Genomic DNA, 23,610 nt, shown 5'->3' with positions numbered 1-23,610 from the left:
AAATCCAAAATCTGATAAGCAACTTTGTGTTAATGTTACGGTGTATAATGTAGACTTCTTCTGTATAATGTAGAAGTCTACATTATACACCGTATACTACATTAACACAAAATTATTTATCAGATTTTGGATTTTGCCTAGATTAATTCGCCGCAGACGGCAAAATTTGTCAAATGCTTGAAGCCACCTGATACTATTTAAGAAAAATTCAGATTTTTATTCAACTAGTGCAGCTGGAACTGAACTACAGGTTTCAACTGATTTCTAGAGGCTGCTTCAAGTTTAAACAGCACTGAATCATTCCTCGATACACTTTACACACGAAATGCTTACCACCCCCTAGTATATTTCACAGATTGTAAATCACAGCAAAAATCAATATTTGAGGCCTTTTCTATAAGTTATGGATCAATACCATTACAAAGATATTCTTTAAAACACCATGCTGAGTTAATAAAACACACTAAAGTAGCTTTTTAAGGATGCAACGGTCTCAATTATTGATTTTCTTCACTTCAAATGCGACAATTTTACTTGTTGACAGCCATTCAACCATAAAAGTGGATTAAGAGTAATTTTGTTTTCTTCCCATTCATCGAACATACGACGCATACAATGGCCATACGGTTTCAATTTCTGTACAAGCTGGATCTTGTAAACTCGTAAACCTAGATCTTTTTGCAAAATCTTCCATAAAGTGTATGGAAACAACTCCAAAGATGGCGAGATGATTCTATTATCATATGCTCCACAGTTTCTTTGGTGCACGTCTAATGTACGTCTCCACTGATGCGTAGATTTTCCAAGATTTTCGAAATGAATTTGCACAACTTGCGTTGTTCTGGTACAAATCTATTCATGGTGAAATGCAAATTAAACTGAGAATAGATCAGCTGACAGCTGCAAAACTGGCTATCGCTAGAAAAAGTTACCAGACCTTATTACATTTAAAAACCTATGGATTAATAATTAAAAAAGCAGTTTTTAAAAAGAAAACCACAACAGCTGAATTACGGGATGAATTGTGGAATCGACTTAGTATGTTATATCATCTGTGAGGTGTAAGCGACTTTTGGACTCATCGCTGAGTCGTTGTTCAGCCATTAATAAAAATAAGGAAAATTGTAATAAATACTAACGTGTACTTTCTGCCAAACTCAGTTTTTTGATAATTTGCAAACTTCTTTTGCAAATTTTTAAAATCATTTAAGAACAATGTAATGATTAATGTGTATTTGAATACCTAATATTTATGAGTTTGAGAATGGTAAATCTAGAGGATTTATAACAAAATAATAATAATAAAAAAAAACAACATCAAAAAACAAATTAATATGCTGTTTCTGAGTACTTTTAAACTAACTACTAGTATTTTTTTGAACACAGGTGTGCATATAGAGATTCACAATTGAAAGAAAAATCAATTTTTTTTTTTCAAAATATTTAAACCCACAAAAAATAAATAGTAAATAATAATATACAATGTATGATCATTAACATTCTACCCCATAAATAAATCAACTAACATTGGCGTTAGAAGCAGTGAAAATCGACTTCATATGTTGAATATTGTTGCAAATACAAGCAATTGTTTTTTTCATAATACAATTGAGAATAAGAAAATAAAATTCTTCTTCAAAGATTATGCAAGATAAAAAAATAATATGTTACAATTTTGTTTTTTTCTGCAGCCATTTACATACTTTTTCTTCATTTTTTTGCAGCCAATCAATGTGATTACTGATAGCGTTGATCGATTGTTTTGCAGCGAGACTTCCTGATCCCAGTTTATGAGATTTGAGAAATTTCTTCGCCTGAGGAGGCAAATATAAAAGAACTCTTTCAAAAAATTTAACAATATAATCGAGCAAACAATTACTAAATATATCGTAAATATATCGTTGGGAAAAGATGTGGAATTTTTAGCTCACCTTAGATAAGTCTTCTTTTGTTTTCATTCTGGCGAAAATAGTTTTAATTAGGCTTGACATGTCGAAAGAACCTTTCCCATATCTAAATTTGTTCAAAATATTTTATGCTAGAAAATTTAAATTCTAAATATTTTAAATATACTCAACGAAATGCTTTTAAAATTTTATTCAGATTGATAAAAGGAAAATTTTAAGTTCAGAAAATTTTGGGCTAAAACTTCATCCAGCCGACGCACAACTGGATTTTTGCTCGAGTTATGTTATCAAAAGGTTGAACAGTTTGATAACATCAAATCACTATTTTTTTTTTTTTTTTTCTTTTTATCGCCGACGCTTAATGCTGATCTTTGATTATTTATTCAGGCGTTTGAATGATTACTTACTTTCAAAGGCGAGTTTTTTTTATTTAGAAAAGTGATACCTGTTTTGCACTATGGATTCTAGTAAATATATTTTTGTGACCATATTTCAAACTTTTTATGTTGGATTAATTAGAAAACACGTTAAAATTTAATTTAAAAATTTTTAAAAACAATTTTTGTGATGTTCAGTAATTATGAGGTCTTCCGCTTTTTCGTGCTTAACGTATAGTAAATTAGCGCCAATGAAATTTTGGGCTGCGTCTACGTTCATTATCATTTAGGGGTTATTTTAATACTGATATTTTTTTCACACTTTGAGCGTGATAGGATTTGTGTCCAGTCCTGAATGATTTTAAAGAATCTCTCTTATCTCTGCATTTTGATTGATATCTATAGTATTTATGTCTAGTCCCTCAACGTTTGATATCTATAGTATTGCTAGTAAAGGTATTCTTGGCATCTAAATATAAAGATTATTTATTATCTAAAATAGGATTTTTGTGTCTAATGAAGAATAAACACTTTAAATTTATATTCTTCATTGTATTTAATCAATTAGTTGATACTCCGTACGAACTTGTTATTCTAATAAAAAGAAAAGAAATATCATGCGACAGGAATTCGCGGAAAATATTTTTTTGAAGAGCCTGAAGAAGGCCACAGAAAAAAGAAATCTTTTTCATATAAGTAGGAGACGTAATACAGAAAAGCTATGCAATAGCACGGATTCGGATAAATTCATTTTTGTATCTCAAATGCAGCTACGAACTATTGGATGTAACAAACTCGTATAAAGGAGCAACTCGTACAAACTCGTACAAAAAGATAATAATAACAATAATAATAAGGTTCGCATATTGAAAATCAACTTAATTCTGTCAAAAATATAACTTTAAAGCTCTTCTAAAGAAGTCAATTACATAAAATGCCGCAAACAGTACCTGTTTGCGGCATTTAATGCTACCACTCACATGATATCGAGGATAAAATATGCTATAAATAAAATATAAATAACGCTATATATGCGTTATACACTAAGTGGAAAGATTTTTACCGATTCATCTAATAATAATAAATGAGGATTCCCTTCAATTTAGTTTACTTATTTTTCACGCAAGTACTCACCTATTTGAATTCTTATTAACTCTGTGCTACCTTCAAAAAAAAGAGGCAACTAAAACTTAAAGATGATAAAAACCTATACAAACAGGAAAAACTTCACTTCATTCAAGAAGAATTTAGACATAAAATGGGGCAATATTGTAGATGTTCTCGAGCCCGGTTTCGGAAACGCGATATACTCTAAAAGTAATTTTAGAAACTATATCTAGTGGACTCATGTCCACCTGATATCTAGTAGATTTATGTCCGATAGAAATCAATGATGTCATCAACAGCATCGAAACTTTTAGAACCATATCGATGTTGTTAATAATCAATAAAAGCTCCGATGTACTTATATATAGAATGAGCCCAGTGGAAAAAAACGTAACCACATTTGAAAAAAACAAATGCTTCTCCCCTTTGAGCAAAAAATTCAGGCCTCTGAAAAGGAAAAAAACTTGATAATAGAATCAGTATAATAAAACAATCGGATTGTTTACAAAAAACTCCATCAATTCACTTAGAGTATCCTAAATCACTTCTGAATAAAATAAGTTACCCGTAAGTCTATACGCACAGTGCACAGTGGGCCAGAATTCACTTTTACTGGACAAAATTCGTAACTAATTTAATATTAGAGCTATATTCACTAAAATTAGTATGAGTACTAATATGATGTCTGTGCTTTTTATGAAGGTAATATTTTTTTATTTCGTTGCTATGGATACCTTTATTTTGCTTAGCAACAACCTATTTTGTTATCTGCAGATATTTTATAAGTGCTATATTCACTAAATTTTGGCATGAGTACCAATATGAGATCACACTTCTTACAAAAGTGATAATTTTTTAAATTTAGTTGCAATGGATACTTATATTGCTTAGTTACTGGATACTCTCCTTAGTTACAAAGTGGTAAATTGATAATTTGAATATTTTATCGGATTTTTGACTCACCTATATTGAAAAATAATTGAGTATTTAGGTAAATAATGTTTTACGAATAATAAAAGCAAAAAATAGTGCAAGAAAACATTGTAAATTTTAAATTTATAAAACAATAATATTATTACAATAATATTCAAAAATTATAAAACAATAATATCGTTTGAACCTTCCTATCAATCATTGTAACTTCAATAATACAATTCACTTCAATAGAAGATCTGCAAACCTCTAATAAAATCATACCCAAACTTTCTATCTCACTTTTAATGTACTGATCTTCTTCAATCACAGAATCCTTGGATTCCATTTTGTATGCAAATCTTATGGGTCTACAATAGGCTGTGGAGGACGACTTTTGATTTCTCCAAATAGGCACCTATTTGTTGATGTTGTTAAATCCAGTTAAATCCAATGGTACTAGACAAGTAATAAATAATGATTCTTCACGCTTTAAATCTCTGTTAATGTCAGGTTCTGATAAAACTTATTTATAAATGCTTTAGCCAGTAGCACCATCAAAACTAGCCTTACACGTTAGTGTTATTGTTTTTGTTGCTTTGTCGTTCAATATCAAGTGCCTTAGCACAGGTTCCCGAACTGCACAGATTCTTATCAAAGTATGAATTATTAAATCTTTTAAAGGAACTGAAGCTGAATAGTCCTCCACTGTTATTTTTGCAGGATAACATTTCAATTTTGCATCTCTGACATCATTGTAAGCAGGGTAGATGTTATATTCTTTCTCCAAGGCTCCACTTCTAATCAATTGATAGGAAGCTTTTGTCAGACTTGCATCATATATTAAGGCCAGTGCTTCGTCTGCTGAATATTTAGTTGCTTTATCTGTATTTGAAATACTTAAAATGTTCTTGGCAGCAATAACAATAGATTCATCTCTAAATTTTCTATTAGCAGCAAAAAATAATTCATTGGATGAATGAGATTCAATTAAACAAGATACACGCCGTTTTTTAGTTTTATTAGAACTATTATCAAATGCAACTGGTTTTCGACCACGTCTACTTGCAGTTGGTTCATTGTCTTTTTTTCTGACAATTAAATATTCATTAAGTCAGTTCACAAACTTCTTTTCAAAATTTTTGACAGTATAGTTTGCAGATTTCCACTTTTTTTTTATACAAGTAAACAAATCGTTGAACAGCATGTCTAAAATCAACTTCTTTAAAATCAGCAAATTTTGGCTGAATAAAATTTGATATATCTTCATTAATATTTTGTTTTGAAATACTAAGATTGTTTTTTTGGAGAAAATTATGAATGTCTAAGTTTAATAAAACCATATCTAAATAATTATTGTAACAAGTATTTTGTATTTAAAAGTTTAATGTTATAATATATATGCCGCCCGGACTACTAATACTTGTTATTAATTAAGTTACTACAAGTGTTAGTAATTAAAATTAAAAGTAATTAAACTACTGTTAGTGTTAGTAATTAAATTACTAACCAAAAAAAAAATAATCTCATAAGAATTGTGAATCTCATTTTAATACATACCCCCAATATTGTGTACTTAGCGGAAGTAAAATACTTTTAAAACAACGTTAATGTAAAAATGAGTTGTTGCTATGCAAAATTTAGTACCATAGCAACTAAGTTAAAACGTATATAAAATCTGAACGGGGATTTAAGGGGACGAGCAATCAATTAAAACTCGATTGAAGCATTATATAGATCAAATAAATATAAGACAGCACATGGCAAATTGTGGTAATTATTAGTTATAGTGCGGCAAAAAAAAAATTTCTTAAGGAATTTTTTTTTTTAATCTGTGATTTTCAAAGTATAACTGAGATAACATGCTTTGACAAATTTATTTCACACATTGGTTTTTTCTTATCTCTAAATACTCTAGAATAACATGTACTAATTTTTTTTTTCAAAAACGTAGATGTAATTGAAATATAACACAACGTTGATATCACCGTTAATTACTTATTTAAATTTTTTTTTTTTAATTTCAATATTCAAATGCTTAGAGTCCTGGTAACTAAGGGATTTAATATAAATAAGTTATCAATAAATTTCTCCTAATATATATAGATACTAAAACTTAATAAGTTTTCAAGATTAGATAACTAAAATTTTTCCCATTTTGTCCACCTACTGGCCCACTGTGCAGTGGTGCGACAAGTAAAAAATGATAATCCCCATCTCAATCTCAATGAATTGTTCTAAATTATTGCCTCATTTTAAAAACCAATTTTGAAAATAATCTTAATGATTTATTTTGATAAGAAATGTTAAAATACAGAAAATGCAGAATAAGAAAACAATATTTGTAATACCTGTCGTAAAGTTTGTCCCAGTTTTTCATAACAAAGTCTTCAGCCATTTTTGTTCCCTTAGTATTAATAGAAATATGTTCAATTACTGCACACGTGTCTTGTGACCGAATTATAGAAGTGTTCATTGACCAATGTAAATACCTATTAAGATTCAATAAACAAATCTGTAATCAACAAAATCTACAATTTTAAGTTAATAAAAAAAAAACAGTATCATAACTATCGTCATTTTAAATAAGTAATATATAATCATTTTTTCAATAACTTTTGTTTTACATTACAGCAAAAACAAATGCAAAATTTCTTTTATTCTCTTTACTTAAAACATCTCCATTAAGTGAATAAATCATATTTATTGTGGATTAGGAAAACTAAAGTCTTAAATCCATAAACAAATAATTCTCCTAACTTTTTTAGTGTTGATTCATCACCACTATCAGCTAATGCAAACATGATCTTTCGTTGCTCAGAAGGGAACGGTGAACTAAGGTATTTGTTCAACATAAATTCCCATTGCTCTTTGCCGCCATACTTAATACCAGCTAAATACACTGTTGAACGCAAATTTGGTGCAATACTAATTTAAGAAAAAAATGAAAAAAATTTCTCAAAATTTAAATCAACTTATTTTAAACTGCAAAACTCAATTAACACCTTTTAACCAATTTTATTTACTATAAAAGTACAAGTATAGAGTACAAGTATACTTTTTATGGTCGTTCATGAAGCTATCAAACATGGCTAAAGCTGTTTTTACAGATTCAGTGTCATTATGCATCACAGATGAACGCAATGCAGCCCCTCGCAAATATCTTTAAATACAACAAGAATGTTAAATGACAAACAGTTTAAGAATATTCTAAATACACAGTATTATTAAAAAATAGTAATACATAAGTTTTAGTTATTAAAAAAAAACATACTTATTTAGATGGGTTCCTTCATCTTTCCATCCAAGCCTTACAATAATTGGTTTAACTTGTTGAACTATGTATTTCTAAATATATTTCATTAACTGTTAGTTTTTCAAAAAAGATCTAAATCAAATAGAGCATTATTAATAACAAAAATAGAATTCTATAACCTGATATAAGCTGTAGCATGGTCTCCCCTGTAAAAGACCACCAATGTAACCCAACGAACCAAGTGCTGTAATCCATGGAACATATTCTACCTCATCTTTTAAATATGCAGTCATTTCTAAAGCATTAATTTGATCCAGTTTCCCAGCTCTAAATGATAAAATATGAAAGGGAGAAGTTTGCTTAATGTAACAAAGTTTTTTAAAGTTTCTTGGGAAAACTTTTTAATGCAGCATTATTTTGTTGCTTTGTGTCAATTTCATCAAATTCAAAAAAACAATCTGTTGATATATTATTTAAATTGAAATATTTTAAAATTTTTTTGTAATTTCATTTTGGTATAAACATTTTACATTTGTAAAAAATATTCAACACAAAATCTTAACAGTAAATTATCTTATTCTAAATATATAAAACCATTACTTGGGTATTAACACTTAAAAACTTTTATGTTTTAAATTTTGCTGCAAAAATGTCATATTTACATCCTAAAAAACGACAAGTTTATGTAAGCTTAAAGAACGACATGTTTATATAAGCTAAAAAAATGTCATTTTGTTAAGATCATTATAATGGTTATGTAAATAGTTCAAAAAAATTTTTTGAATAATGTTAATTTAAAAGTAATTGATTCATTTTGTAATTAAGCTAACTTTGCTAATTCAAATGCATCATCAATAAGATTGGAGCGGTCTGATGCTGAGAGTGCCTAAAAAGAAAAATTGACTTTCATTTATAAATGATTTTATAAATCTAAAAAATTAACAAAATCATTTTAATATATATTGTAGTGTACAAACAATTTAATTTTTACATTGTGATCTTCTTGAAGTTGTTTTGAAAGTAAATTCCAATTATCTTCATCATAGTTAACCCGATAAAAATTCAATTGATCTATATTTGCCTTAATCCAACCAGAAGCATTCATCATTGGAATGTTAATTGAACCTTAAATTGAACAAAAATTTTTATTAAAAAACCTTCTTTCTCTCAGATTTTCTTAATTTTGATTTGAGAAAGTTAAATTAACTTAATTGAAACAAAATTTATGCAAAATCTTCTATACACTACAAACTCAAATATAACACAGACAAATATTTTTTATTCTCTCTGATTTCTTTGTGCACTTTTAATTAACTTATTGTATTAATTGAGTTGATTATTTGATTAAGGCAATAACAAAGTTTTATTCATGTTATTTATTCTTCAATTCCAGTCAAAATAAGATAACAAAACAAGGTATTAGGCATTTTTCATAAAAGATTAAATCTTGTTTACAGCGTAACATGCACATATTATGCACACATTATGCTATAAATCCATAAAAAATGGGTATTTTATCACAGGTAAGCTAAAGCTTACAGTGAAAACCAGAGGTGATTTTCAGATGCTTTAGAATTGTTTAAAGATTATTTGAAAATTAATTTTTACACCAATTGTTTTCACATAACTCTTCATTAAGTTTATTTTACTTATAAATTTAAAATCAGCCAGATAATAGAGAATAAATATTTAATCAAAATTATATATTTAATCATAATTATTTTAACTTATTTAAGGATAATATGAAACCTTTATAGTCAGAAAACTAAAAATATTGGAAAGATATAAATGTGAAATATCATTTTAAAAAGAAATTTAAATGCTTAAATAATAAAAGACTTAAAATTTTTTTTCATAAGCCAAATGTACATTTTAAAAATTACACACTACTTAAATATTGACATTTTTTAACTTTAAACACAAATAATGGATGAAAAATTAGAATCTAAGAGTTGTTTAAAATAATGATTTTTCTATTGCTAAAAGAAAATCCCTTGAATAGCTTTTAAAAAGATTAAACAATGTTCAGTTCTCAGAACTATAATACTTATTAGATATCAAAATAAAAGAATTTTTAAGTTAAAAAGATCAAGATAAATATAATAGAAAAGATTATTTGCTATTTTTATAACTTTTGTAATTATTTGCATGAAAAACTTACTTGCTGTTCGATTAAACCAAACAAGCTGTCTTTCCTTCTTATGTTCAAAATAAAAAGTTATTGGAACATCCCATTTGTAACTGAAAACAGTAAATAATAGTATTAATTTAAACATAAATTTAAAAGATCATAAAAGAAAAACACAAGTTAAAAATGTTTTTAAAAAATGATTTATTAGAGTAGTTAGAGAATTGAAATCATGTTTCCTAAAAATTTTATAAGCAAAAGCAGTCTTACTCAAGAGATTTTTTCATGAGAAAATCATTTTTTAAAACAGGACATTAATTGTAAAAAACACAGTAACTTACTTTAAAAATAAAATCAGAACTTTAAATTTTTTGTTCTTAGAGAAAATTAGATCTAATAACCAACAAAATTAAAAAGTTTTATGCAATTGTAATTGAAAAGAGAGAGAGCTTTTCAATAAAAATTGCATCTATAAAAATTTAAATTGTGATAGAATCTTTAAGGTGGGAAACAAAAAAGATAATTTAAACAAACTTTCATTATCATTTTTTTGCAATTTTCTTTGTTTATTCAATCAAAATAGTTTTTTAAGAAATGAACTCAGAAAAAGCTTGAGAATATTTTTTTAGGAACATTGCAACGTCAGCAAAGCAAATTATAACAACAAAAAGATTATTTCAGAGGAAAACTTATGTATGTTGAAGAAACACTAATTTGCCAAATGATCAAAACAAAAAGAACAAAAATATTTTTTCTGCTTATGGTCATTTTAGTGGAATTTTGAACTTTCCAGGTCTTCCCTGAGTTTTTCAAAAAAATTTCAGTTTTTACATGTAGCTAAGGTTAATTCCTAATAAAAATCTACACTTAAAAAAATGTCAAAGCAAAATCTGCGATGACATAAACATGTCATAATTATAAAAAACCTTAAAAAACAAAAAATATTCTTAGATATGTGAGCAGTTTAATTTAAAACTCATTTATGAAAATCAATTCTCTAAAACCACCATGCAACAATGTTGCATGGTGGTTTTAGAGAATTTGTTTTTGTAAACTCATTCAATTATAGGTCATAGAACAATAACCTAAACAAATAGCTAGCATCTGTTTTTAGCTTTTAATTAATAATAACAAATAAAGTACAAACTTCTATACTAGTCATTAAATTGAATTTAACATATTTAGACCTACAAAGTTACAGAATTCTGGAAATAAAATTGCAATACCTTGCATACCTTATGTTATTTTGTTTCAAGCCTTCAAGACATTGTGCAGAATTGGTATTTGATTTTGCACAAATACCATTTAACAGATTTATATAAAAGTTTAAGTTTTAAATAACAAATTTAAGTACCATTGAAAACTGATCACATACAAAAAATTTGCTATTTTTAACTTATCTTAAAGAAATGATACAGAATGCTTATTATTATTTGTTAAAAACCAAGAAGTCAAACACTAATGCTCGCAAAATAATAATAATTGCCATTTTTAAATTTAAAATCATGGCCATCAACTTTTACATAAAAAATAAATTAAAACTCAAAACACAGAATCTAGGTCACTATCTGTGTCACTCTTTAGATCTGTTGATGAATTGAATTTATCATCAGGAGTTTTTGCATTTCTTTGTTAGTTTCACTTCAGATTCAATGTGGAACTTTAGGACAGCCACTGTCTCAAAGTTACAAATTGTCTTGATTCAATTAGGTTTTCTATTTCAACTTGAAATGAATAACTTTTCCTCTTTTATTTTTTCTTAGAATCCTCAATAAATTTCCTCAGCTTTATCACTTTATTAAAATTTGGAAGCTAAAATTTTCCTATAAAATAATAGTTCATTATCTATTACAACAATTCTTTCACTTAAATCCTATATTTTCCAAAAATGTTTACCAACATTGAAATACAAATCCAGAATCTAGATTTATTAAATTACTTGATTAGTTAGTTATACGTATAAAATATCACCTCAAATAAAATTTATTAGGTCTAATAAAAACATTTTACCTACTTATGCATTTTGAAAGTTATGGGGAAAATATTATTGAACTACATCAACCAAAATACGGTTTTAATAATCAGAACATAAAAGCTTATTAGTTGTAATAACAGAACAATGTTTTTGTCATGAGCCTGATGTAAAGATGAAATGTAAATTGTTTCATTTGTGTTCTTTGTCAGATTTCTTATCACTATCAAAATCTATCAAAAAAAATTCTAACAGTAATAACAGAAATAACTTTCATGGTTTAGCACATTGATAAAATATTATCGAAAATCAGTTGGTTTTTAACTATTTCCAAACAAGTTAAAACCATGATAAAAGTTCTTACATAAGAATTAGGTGTAATTCTTATGTAATAACTTTTATCATGGTTCTTTAGGAAAGAATAATTAGTTCTTTAGAAAAGCATAATTAGTCCTTGCAAAAAGCATAAATACCCTTCAAAAAGTGATAAAGTAAAGCTTAAAAATAAAAATAAACACTTTTGTATTTACATTATTTGATATATCAATATTTATAATATTGAAATACTAAACTCTGAATAATACCAGTAATAACCTACTGTATTTTAAATATACAGAACAAGTTTATTTGACAACAGAAGCAAAAAAAATTTTGAACTTTTTATTGAATTAAATATTATGTTGAATAAACTTGCTTAAAAGGTGAAGAAGCTGTTCGATTATCAACATCAATGAGAAAATGCTCTTGTGTGACAAGACCTTTTTCACTTTGATCACGATCCTTAATAATTGTTATTAAAGGGTAACCCATCTGTAGTGTCCAAGTATCCATTATGGACTTAACATCAACAGTATGATTAGCAGCCTAAGAAAAGAATATTAAAAAGATAAACAGTTAAAAAAAATCTCAAAAATTTTTAAAAATTTATTCAAAAATAACTATGAGAAAGGTGATACCTTTGTTAAACAAGCCCATAAATCATCACTAACTGCATTTTTAAACTTATACTTATTTAAGTAGTCCTAAAAATTAAAAAACAACTCAAAAAAATAAAAACATTTAACAATTTTAATAATTTTAAGAGAAAAAGATACAATTAAACTTGCTACATTTATTTGATTTGCACCACACAGTAAGTTAATTATTCAAATTAAAAAAAAGTAGTGAAACTACATTTATATCAGAGATTTTTGTTTTTCTAAACAGTAACATTTCATGTAAACTTCATTAGTACTTACAGTAAGACCAGTATGGAATGTTTCTGAGCCAAGAAAATTTTTCATCATTCGAATAATTGATGCACCCTTTATAAGTATTAAAGGTAAAACTGTTTTAAAATCTTTACAATCTTTATAATCTTTATTGATATTATACTTCAGTTGTTGTATTTTATCTTGTTTTTAAAAACTTTTATCAAAATTTTTTGTTAGTTTAAGCTTTCATTCATTGTTTAAATATAGTTTTATGTATTTTAGAGAACAAATAGCACAACTTAAAAACCTTATCATAGGAAATTGTATCAAATATTTCATTTATTTGTGCAGGGTCATTAACAGTTACTGATATTGGATGAGAGTTGGAACTGGAATCAAGAGTTAATGAATTTTGTGTATCATCAACAATAAATTGATCCATCATATGCCAACTGGGTTCTGTAATGTCAGCACCAATGAACTCCACAAAAGCAGCAAACCCTTCATTCAACCAAAGATCATTCCACCATTTCATAGTTACTAAGTTTCCAAACCACTAAAAGAAAAAAGAAAAGAGAGTTTAGCACTCTTTTGTTTTGAGAAATATAAACTTTTAATAACTAGGCTACTTTTAAAAACTTTTCAAAATGGTGATTAATTTTTTCTCACCCTAATTGGGCCATAGAATATGTGTGGGTGTACACATGCAAATCTAGATTTACAAAAATCCATAGAAAAAAGTATACCAAATATTGGTTGAGCATGATAAAATTTAGCACACTTTATTCGTTAATTACTTAAAAGCTGCTTAACAAATTTTTGTAATTCTTTTACATAATGAAGCTAAATTTATTTATTTCAATCATTTTTTACATTTTCACTTAAGATGCTTAGATAGAAACCAAATATTTTTGCAAGTACTTGACATCACTTCCTTGATCTTGCTTTGAGTTACATATTTTGAAGCTGCTATCCACTTTTTCTTAAAATTTTCTTCATCTGAAGCTAATTTCTTGCTTTTCAATAGCATTCCTTTTATAACTGACCAATAACATTCAATAACTTGCTACTCAGAACAAAATAAAGGATTTACTTCCTAAGGTACCATTTTGAGTACATTTTATTTATAGTGTTCTAGAGACCTCTTGGAGTAGTGGATTGTAGGCAAATCATGTTAAAATATTGTGAGCACATCATGCCTTTTTATGAATGGCAAAAAATGTTTCTTTAAGTGTTGTACTATTTACAAATCTGAGCTTAAAGTCTTACAAGTAATTTATAGTGCACTTTTCAAACCAAAGGAGCAGATTGCTTGCCATAAAAAGGACTTGGGAGCAAATACATAATTTGAATATACTTGAATTTGTTGGCGACATATCTAGCATTTGACTGATAAAAATATTGCTGGCCTGGCAATTGTGAAAAGTTCTTTTTAAAATTAGGTTTCATTGTCTTCAATTATGCAGTTTTCTTGGCTTAAAAGTGTATATAGTTTTTTTGAACAAGAAATTGCTTTTATATCTCTGTCAATGGATCACTTTGGAGTTACATATAAAACATATCTTTTTATGATATACTTTATATTCTGCAGATTTAAATACTTTTCTTATCAAAGCTAGGCTGCATTTAAATTTTCTTCACAAGATCTCTCTGCGACTAACATGAATTCATCTTTATGAAGCAAATTATTGATTTTGCTTTATATTTATCTTTAAATCCTTTTTTTTTTCCATTTCCTGCTTTTATTTTAATAGATTGAGTCTTTTTACATCACCAAACTAAAGATTTAACAACACTGATCAATTATGAAATGTTAACTTTTGACAATTAAGTGAAATGGACTAATTTTTTACCCTTAATTCTGAAAAATTTAGAACACTTTATTTTAATTCCTCACTGCTGATTCTTTAATCTATTTGCATAAATACTTTCCTTTTTCATTCTTGTTTCATCCTTATAAATGAAATGATAAAAAATAGTAAAAAATTGAGTGTAAAATTTTGTAGAGCTTTCTTTTTACAGGCAGTAGTTCACAATACCAAAGTCAGTAAAATTCCAACACTATAATCAGTAAAGCTCCAACACTACAGTCAGAAAAATCCAACACTGTAGTCAGTCAAAGGTTGATTATATAGACTTTGTTAATTTAATATCTTTACAAAATGAAAACCATTTTTTAAGAATGATTTCTAGCACTGTGTATATGCATAGCCAATCAACTCAGCAGATCCTTTAAATAGCATAACTTCAATAGAAATCCTAAAAATCTTATTAACTGCTAGAAACCACTGTGCAGCGGAAATGCTGCATACTGGTTTCAAGCAATTCTTTGATATAGTAAAAAGATTTTGTTTTGTCCAATCTAATTATATTATTAAAAACATAATAACTTCTGTTCATGTTTTGAAAATACAATAAGTATTGTTTAACTTTGAGTTAGCTATAACAAAACTTGAACCTGATGTGCAAGCTCATGAGCAATAACAACAGCTACCCATTGCTTGTTTGCTGAGCTTGATTCATTTTCATCATACAATATTGAAGTCAATCGATATGTAACCAACCCCCAATTCTCCATAGCACCTGTAAAAGCAAGCAGTTATTTCTTGATTTTACATAAAAGATGAACTCCTATATCAATATAAACTGATAGAATATTTACCTGCAGCAAAATCTGGTATAGCAATCAGATCTGAAAAGATAATGTGGTATTGATAAAGAACACAAAAGGTCTATTAGAAAGTTATTTTTCATTTCTCAAGAAAATAATAAAATGTTAACTAATTCAAAAGAAAATAAAAAAAAGACTACCTTGCTTTGGTAATGGAAAATCAACTTGAAAAAACTTTTCATAATAATCAAGGACTATAGGTGCTGCATATATAGCAAAATTTGCTTGCTCAATTTGTTCTTTTGGTGCCCAAACTCTTACCTTAATATTGTGTAATATACATACTTTAAACCAAAAAAAATTTTCAAGTAGAGAATGAGATTAATATTATATTTTTTTAAGCAGAGTATTAATTTCTTAAAAGATTTAAGTGAGCAGAATATTAATTTCTTAAAAGATTTAAGTGAGCAGAATATTAATTTCTTAAAAGATTTAAGTGAGCAGAATGTTAATTTCTGAAAAGGTCTAAGTAAGAATCTTACCTAAAGTAACATTAATATGCAACTAAAAAATTAAATGTACATAAAATAAATTTTTTAAGAAGCTACTTTTAGACTAAATAGTAGAGAAAACAAAGCAAATAACAGATAAAGGATTCTGAAGTGATTCACTCCCTGATAAATTCTTATTCCCTGCTAAATTCTGATAATAGTAAGGTAAAAAGATAAAAATGTTAAACAAAATCTACAACAACAATTTCCAATTTAACATCTACAACATTTTATTTCAAACATTTACTTATGCAGTGTCTAGATCATTGCATAAGTAAATGTTTGAAAAATTTAATGTTTTTTAAAAGGTTTTCCTTTTAATGAAATGTTTAATTGTATTGATTTGTTCATTTTTATTTAAATTGAACTTTCTGAAATATTTACCTCCACTCCTCTCTTTGTTTTAGCACTCTTGTAGCCAAAATCACAAACAACAAAAGCAACTAGGTATGTGCTCATCATAACACTTTGCTGAAAATGATCCTCAAGAAGACTATCATTTCTTTTAATCTATTAGAAAAAGTTTTATTAAAAACTGAAGATAGTGCAACATTTGATTTTAAGCCTAAAAATCTTTACTTAAAGTACCAATCCACAAAAACATTGTTAAATTTTGAAAACAAATTCTATTTTAAATGAATTCAAATTTAAAAATAATATGAGACACATCTTGAGCAAACAACAATAATCTGTTACAAATATAAATTAAAAAAGAAGCGATCCACTTAGCTTTTTTTTTTTAAACTGTAACTGTAAAAAACAAATTGTAAACTAACTTTAAATGGGCTTTTACACCAATGTGATCTTTAGCGAAAAAAAGTACCTTATGTAGACATTTAAAAATAATAAAAGCTTCACTTAAAGTGACTTAAAAATGTAAAAATACTTTATGGTTATACTTAAACTTGTGAATCAGCCTAATGCAATGTGACTTTTCAAGACCTTTATATAATGATATAATTTATATAATATAGCTAGAGACAATTTTATTATAATTTGTGAGGTGTACTATACATAATTTTAGTAAATAACTTATTGTTTGCATAAGATTTAACACCTAGTTTGCATAAGATTTAATACCATAGTGTCTTGTGCAAATTTATGGCATTTAAACTTAAAACATTAAGATAGAAATCTGTGTTTTGAATTTTGGATGTCTTAATGTTAATTAAAACATCCAAATTTTAACTTAGAAAAGGTTTTTTAAATTAAATCTAAAAAACTATTTCTAAGTTAAAAAAATCTTTAAACACTTGGCTTTTGATGCAGCACCAAAAATCTGGTCTCTTGTTGTATTTAAAAATAACTGGATAATAGTTAGGTTAATAACATGCATAATGTTAGCTTAACAATAAAATGCTAGGTTAAAAACAAGTATGTTAGATTAACAATATGCATTTTATATTAGGATAATGATGCTTAATAAAAAGACTAGCTATTAATTATTTTATTAACTAATTTTGAACCAAGTTTTAAAATTTTCAGCACAAACCCAGAAAATTTTAAATATGGCATAGACAACATAAAATTTGGTTTTAGTTTTGATTAATCTTTAATTATTATAAATCTTAAATTTAATTGAGTTTTTCTTTAGTTAGGTTTTACATTTAATAAAAAAAGTTAAATCAAAACTTTTTATTTTTGTCTACTTTGCACCTATTTTTTTAATCGCGGAGCGATTAAAAAAATAGGTGCAAAGGAAGAACCACAAGCTCCATGAGGAACCATCTGAGGACAAAGCACATCAGATTTGCTACTTTTGTTACTCCTGAGAGGAAACTCGAAGTCATCAAACCAATTAGTTCATTTTTAAGACAAAGGATCCTGTTGATGTTGTTTTGGCTGAGCTTATTTCATGTGATGGGCTGCCCTTTCGTGTTTTTTTAACCAGTCAACATTTGAGAACAGCTCTAGAGATACAAGGATATAAATTGCCCAAAGATGCTAAATCGATTAAGGCTCTGCTAATGAAATATTATGAAGATATCAAGAAAACATATTAGCAGCAATTTGCAGAAAAGAAGCTTGTTGGTCATAAATTTAGTTTAACCCTTGATGAGTATACTTCATCCAGAAACAGAAGATAAATGTTCATATGGAAGGTAATTATTGGAACCTTGGAATGATCAGGGTACATGGGTCTATGCCAGCAGAGAAATGTTGTGTAATTGTTGACGAGAAACTGAAAGAATTTGGGCTACGTTTTGTCTGTAATATTGTTGCAGTAACCACAAACGGAGCTGCTGTAATGAAAAAATTTGGTAGCTCAATTTTACCAGACCATCAGCTCTGCCTCGCACATGGAATCCACTTGGCTGTCTGTAATGTTCTATATAGGCAATCTAGGAAAGAAGATAATGGCACACCTAAGCAAGTCACTATTCTAGGAAGAGGACCAAGAAGATGATTACAGCGATGAGAAAGGAGGATTGGAAGTTTCAGCAGAAGTAGCTGCATTAGCTCTTCCAATGATCAGGGAGGATGTCACAGAACTCATCAGCAAGGTCAGAAAATGTGTCAGATTGTTTTGAAAGTCTCCAGTTAAAAATGACATGATTTGTCTAAAGCATGTCCGGTCTGAGTTTAGAAAGGAGCTGCAGCTTATCTTAGACTCTATAGAGTCTAAGTTCAATTGCAGCCCCGTGTCTTATAAGACATGTTGGAACAACTTACTAGATATGACTTCAAGATTTGTTATCCTTAAGAAATGTATTCAAATGTTACTGATTGAGTTATCAAGCGATATTATGATTTCTGAGTCTGAATTTACCACCTTACAAAATCTAGTAAATGCTTTAGAACCAATCAAGGTTGGTGCTGAAGAACTTTGCAGAAGAGATTCGAACTTGGTCTCATTTGATGGCATTCTGAAGTTCATTTTCAAGCAGCTAAAAAGCCAGGAAAACACCTTTATTCAAGATCTAGTTGACTCGTTTACTAAAAGAGTCACTGAGAGGAGGAATGCTATATTAGTAAACTTAGTTGAATATCTGAATAATCCTGATGTCATTAATGGAGCAACATGCATGACATTTTCAAAAATTCCATGCCAAAGAGAAATCCAATTGCTACTACTGCATCAAGTTTGTTTAATCATTTGTTTGAGCAAAAGAGAAGTGAGTCTATAGGTGAGGAAATTTTGTCAGATAATGAAATTAGTCAGGAACAAGTACAACAATTTACAAGTATGGAGGCTAAAAGGTCATTTTCTGCAAGTGGTTTATTTGTCACTAAACTAAGGTCAAGTTAAATGATGAAACACTTAATGCTTTATGGTTTTTACGTGCTTATTATCTTAAGAAGCGTAAAACTAACCATTGAAAAGACTTATTTGTTTGCTGCTCAATTGTATTCAATATATGTATATGACATTATTGCTATATATTTTTATACTTTTGCTGCTGTTGTTCCCCTGAAATATATATATTAAAAAAAAAAACACTAGAAAACTGGAAAACCGGTTTTTAAAACATTGAAAACCCGGTTTATTCGAAAAACCGGTTTTAGAAAAAACTTAAATATTTCCTTTCCCTAGTTTGCATATATTAAGTGCTTTCTAAATTTTTTTTTTTTTTTTAGGGCTTCATTTTACAGAAATAGATAATTGATATTCTTAACCGCATTGTCCAAAAGCAATCAGTTCCTCCAAAAAACTAAAAAAATCCCAGCATTCTGGTTTACCCTTTTTTAAAGAACAGACTATGAACATGTTATGAGGAAAGACAGACAGGAGATGGAAGAGATAACAATTCAATATCCCCAGCTGTTGTCATCAAGCATGGAAAAACAGGATGGTTTGTTATGCATCATCTGGGCAAAAGACTGTATTTTCTCAAACTACAACTGCTCTCCAAATAGCTGGGGTTTCTTAAATAGAACAGTATGTTGCAGAGGGAATTGAGACTGATCAGCAAGCTTAAGGTCTATTTTTACATCAGATGGTGGGAAGGATGTGAGGGCAGAAATTAAGATTGGGACCTTTAACTTTTACTCCTTTAATTATTGATTTTTGTTTTCTCATGCTCTAAATGATTTGTTTAGGTAAGTTAATGTCTGTCTTTTTCTTTTCAATATAGGCATACCTAATCCTCCTACAAAATTTTCAATCAATTTGCGAAAAGCTTGATTAATGTAAATGATCATTACAAATGAATAGTTGGAATAATGCAGAATTTCTTTTGTTTCAATCAAGCTTACTGATCAAGTATTTTATATTTTCTGTAGAATTTCTTTTGCTTGAATCAAGTTTACTGATCAAGTATTTTTGGTATCAGGGGGATTGTAACTAACACCTAGGATAATTTTTTTTAAATATTTGATAGCCAATATTTTTAGTTGTAAGTCAACAAAAAATGTCCTAGAATACCAGGAAGTAATGATGAAAAAATGTATTTTATTATTTATTGTATATAAAAAGGAATTAAACAAATATTTATAAAAAATGCATTTCTTAAGGAATATTATTTTAAAAAATTTTAAAAATCCATTAATTTAGGAATATTACAAAAATTCAAAAAGCCAGCTAACTCTCTAAGTACTGTCCAATTATTCCAAAATTTCCATTTAATAAATGGAGTGAAAACTATGAACCCAAATATACATGCACACACACGCACGCACACACACACACATACATATAAATACAGATACTTACATTTACACATTTAATGTTGATTTAAGTTATGATTAAAACTTATTTACTTAACATTCAATGTCACAATATGAATGCCAATAAAATTACAATTTCTTGTATAATGCAGTAAGGGTCTGTACCTTGAATCAAAAAGTATTGCTTAGACTCAGCAACACATGACCATTTTGATCTTGTTTTACTTGTGACAAAATTAAATGCCATTGCTAAATATAATTGAACTTGATATTTTCTTATATATCTGGGAAAAAAATTTTTTTTTGACTACATGCCAAAAAAAAATGTTGGAATTGACTTTCACACTCAAGGACATAAAATTATGATAAGATTAGAGATGGCTTAAGTAGACTGTCTATAACATTATAACTCTATTTATGAAGTTTTGTAGCATTTAGAGAAAGCCTGGGAGTGGAACAACAAAGATAATGAGGATGCCAAGTCTAGTCAAAACTTTTAAAGGCCAAAAAATGTCACTTGATATCAAAATCAACTTTTCTTGAAATTTTAAAAATTAACTAAACACCTTCTTTGGTTCTTTTTTTAAGATAATTTGAAAAAAGCAGTTTAATATACATACATATAAGATTTAATGTTTGATTTTAAAAAGAGAGTTAAAACATACTGTTCTGAAAACAGGCATATTAGAAAGAGCTGTGTGTTGTGATTCTCTGACCATAATAATTTCAAACAATGCCTTAAGTGCAGGTTCATCAAAACAAGGAAATGCAGCTCTAGCTTGTGTCGCTTCAAAATGTGTGGTTGCCAAATACCTATAAATCATAAATATTAAGTAAATTCAAATAGATAAATAGTAAATGGTTCTTATTTTGATGAATTGCATCAGAACAAACTTAAGCTTGTTATTTTCCTAACGCAAATTATTATGACCAAGAACTGTCTTGTTAACAATACACTACAAATGTTATTTTAATTTCCATTTAAAACTTATAGTATAATTTTCAAAACTTTTTTTCTAATTACAAGTAGTCAATAACTTTTTTTCCGAATTTTTAAACAGCTTATTTTATAGCTTTCTTGGCCATGTTACAAGCATGTAATAATTTTACAAATAACTGTTAATATATTAGCATAGAATTTTTTGGCACAAACATTTTAAGAAAAGCCATAACATTTCTATTTATCTAATTTAAGCAAAAAGTGATATATAATATTGGTATAAAAAATTTTTACAAGCTTGGTCATGCTTATTCAGCTGCTTTGATCATGAAAACAATGCTAGTTTACACTGTAATATTTTTTGAAGTAAGAAAAAATGGTATTAGAATTTTGTTAAACTTTTTAATTTTCAATGCAATAAAATATTGTTCATGAGACATTTTGTTATTTCTTTTTACAGTTAATCTTTTATCTTGTTTTTTAATTCTTTACAAACATTATAATTCATTGCAGTGTAACTTACTATACCTAGCAAAATGAATTGCACAGAGCTAGGTGAATAGCCAAGTTCCTGTACTTTGTGAAAATCTAGACAATTAAGCTGCAACTTAGGTAAGATTCTTACTTAGACCAAATGTGAATTTATTTTGTGATATATAATAAAGTGAGAAGGAAAAGAAATTCAAAAAGAAATTCAAAAAATCTTTCTTGACAAGCACCCTAATAAATATTTATACATATTTCACTATTTAACTAAACAAATCATAATTAACATTTCTATTAGCAATATATATATATATATATATATATATATATATATATATATATATATATATATATATATATATATATATATATATATATATATATATATATTAATAGCAGTAAATTAATACCTTTTTTCCCCAGAACTAGTTGTATAGGAACTTTTATAAAAACCCTCAAGACCATTTGACAAAACACCACTAAATCTAATAAAAATAGTGTATTGTTTTCCAACTTCCAATTCATGTTGCTCTTTCATTCTAATCAATAAAAATTCATGTTCCACACTAATCAAATGATCTTTTACAGGAACTTCTTTTGACTTTTCAGGCCCAGTATGCTTTGACATGGCAGAAGAGCCAAAATAGCATTTCACTTCAGAAACATTAAGGTCTTTTAGATGTAATAACACAGAGTCAGTTTCTTCTGTGACATTTATGAGTATTCTAACAGTTCCATTAAAACCAAATTTGTTATCTGTAATATTAGGGTGTAAGAAAATCTTATATCGATCTGGTATTACATTTAGAGGTAGACGAATATTTGAATATGGGAACAACCCTTCCCTTTTAGAATTCTTTAAAGTGTTATTTCCTCGATCGTTATTCAAAATAACGCCAAGAATAACACCTAACGCAATTAGAACAATTGCACCAACTCCAGTCAATAAAAGTTTCCAATGTTGAGACAATTTAACCCTTTCATATGGATTGCTTTTTTTCTTATTTTCATTAAGTAATCCAGTTGAAGCCTCAGACATTTCTCTTAGATTTCTCTTTTAACAAATAGTATTCTCCTCTCTTCTTAATTATTCGATTTTTTAATTTGGATTGTTATAAGGGAAGGTGAAGCATTGAGAAAAAAGGAAGATGTTTATGTTTTTATCACAATGCTTATATTCAAGACTATTTTCACTGACTCGCTTACTAATGAATTGTGTTAAAAAGCTCAGACTGGTAGTACAAGTAAACAAGGTTTAGAAAAAACCCGGAACAAATTTATTTTCAACACCTATTAAAAAATTACACATTCCTTTTATCATTGTAAGTGTAATAAATTTATCCGTGTTTAAAACTGATTGTTTGAGAGATTAAATTCTTAATATCTATTAATAGATTAAAGCTTTTAACTTATATTTATCACATCTCATTTTTTTTGTTTTAATTCACAATTCTGGTCACGGATTTCTCTAATCTTGCTTGTTTTTTTTTTTTTTGTTTTTTTTTTAATTCAAACTCAACGATTCGGAACATTAATAACAGTTTTTCTCCTATTCGGTATAA

The 23,610-nt window shown here is 27.6% G+C and overlaps 1 protein-coding gene across 1 annotated transcript; it reads right to left on the bottom strand.

Moving 5' to 3' along the window:
• Nucleotides 1–1,332: 1,332 nt before the first annotated feature.
• On the bottom strand, nucleotides 1,333–23,282 carry LOC145183813 (aminopeptidase N-like). The gene is made up of 20 exons (XM_090086531.1): nucleotides 22,459–23,282; nucleotides 21,288–21,435; nucleotides 16,399–16,524; nucleotides 15,664–15,784; nucleotides 15,515–15,544; nucleotides 15,311–15,435; nucleotides 13,160–13,408; nucleotides 12,898–12,963; nucleotides 12,616–12,681; nucleotides 12,354–12,523; nucleotides 9,721–9,800; nucleotides 8,551–8,684; nucleotides 8,390–8,445; nucleotides 7,739–7,886; nucleotides 7,578–7,651; nucleotides 7,362–7,466; nucleotides 7,064–7,231; nucleotides 6,655–6,795; nucleotides 1,932–2,013; nucleotides 1,333–1,814 (listed from the first exon to the last, which is right to left on the bottom strand). The coding sequence occupies exons 1-20, from the start codon at nucleotides 23,085–23,087 to the stop codon at nucleotides 1,668–1,670; spliced, it is 2,865 nt and encodes a 954-aa protein (XP_089942657.1). The 5' UTR covers nucleotides 23,088–23,282; the 3' UTR covers nucleotides 1,333–1,667.
• Nucleotides 23,283–23,610: the final 328 nt, after the last annotated feature.

Source organism: Hydra viridissima, unplaced genomic scaffold (genome assembly GCF_058129835.1).
Source record: "Hydra viridissima isolate aposymbiotic clone 2 unplaced genomic scaffold, HvirCarnegie_v1 scaffold_4, whole genome shotgun sequence".
Taxonomy (NCBI): Eukaryota; Metazoa; Cnidaria; class Hydrozoa; order Anthoathecata; family Hydridae; genus Hydra; species Hydra viridissima.
The sequence above is the reverse complement of the archived record's forward strand: the minus strand, read 5'-3'. Positions and strand labels throughout refer to the sequence as shown.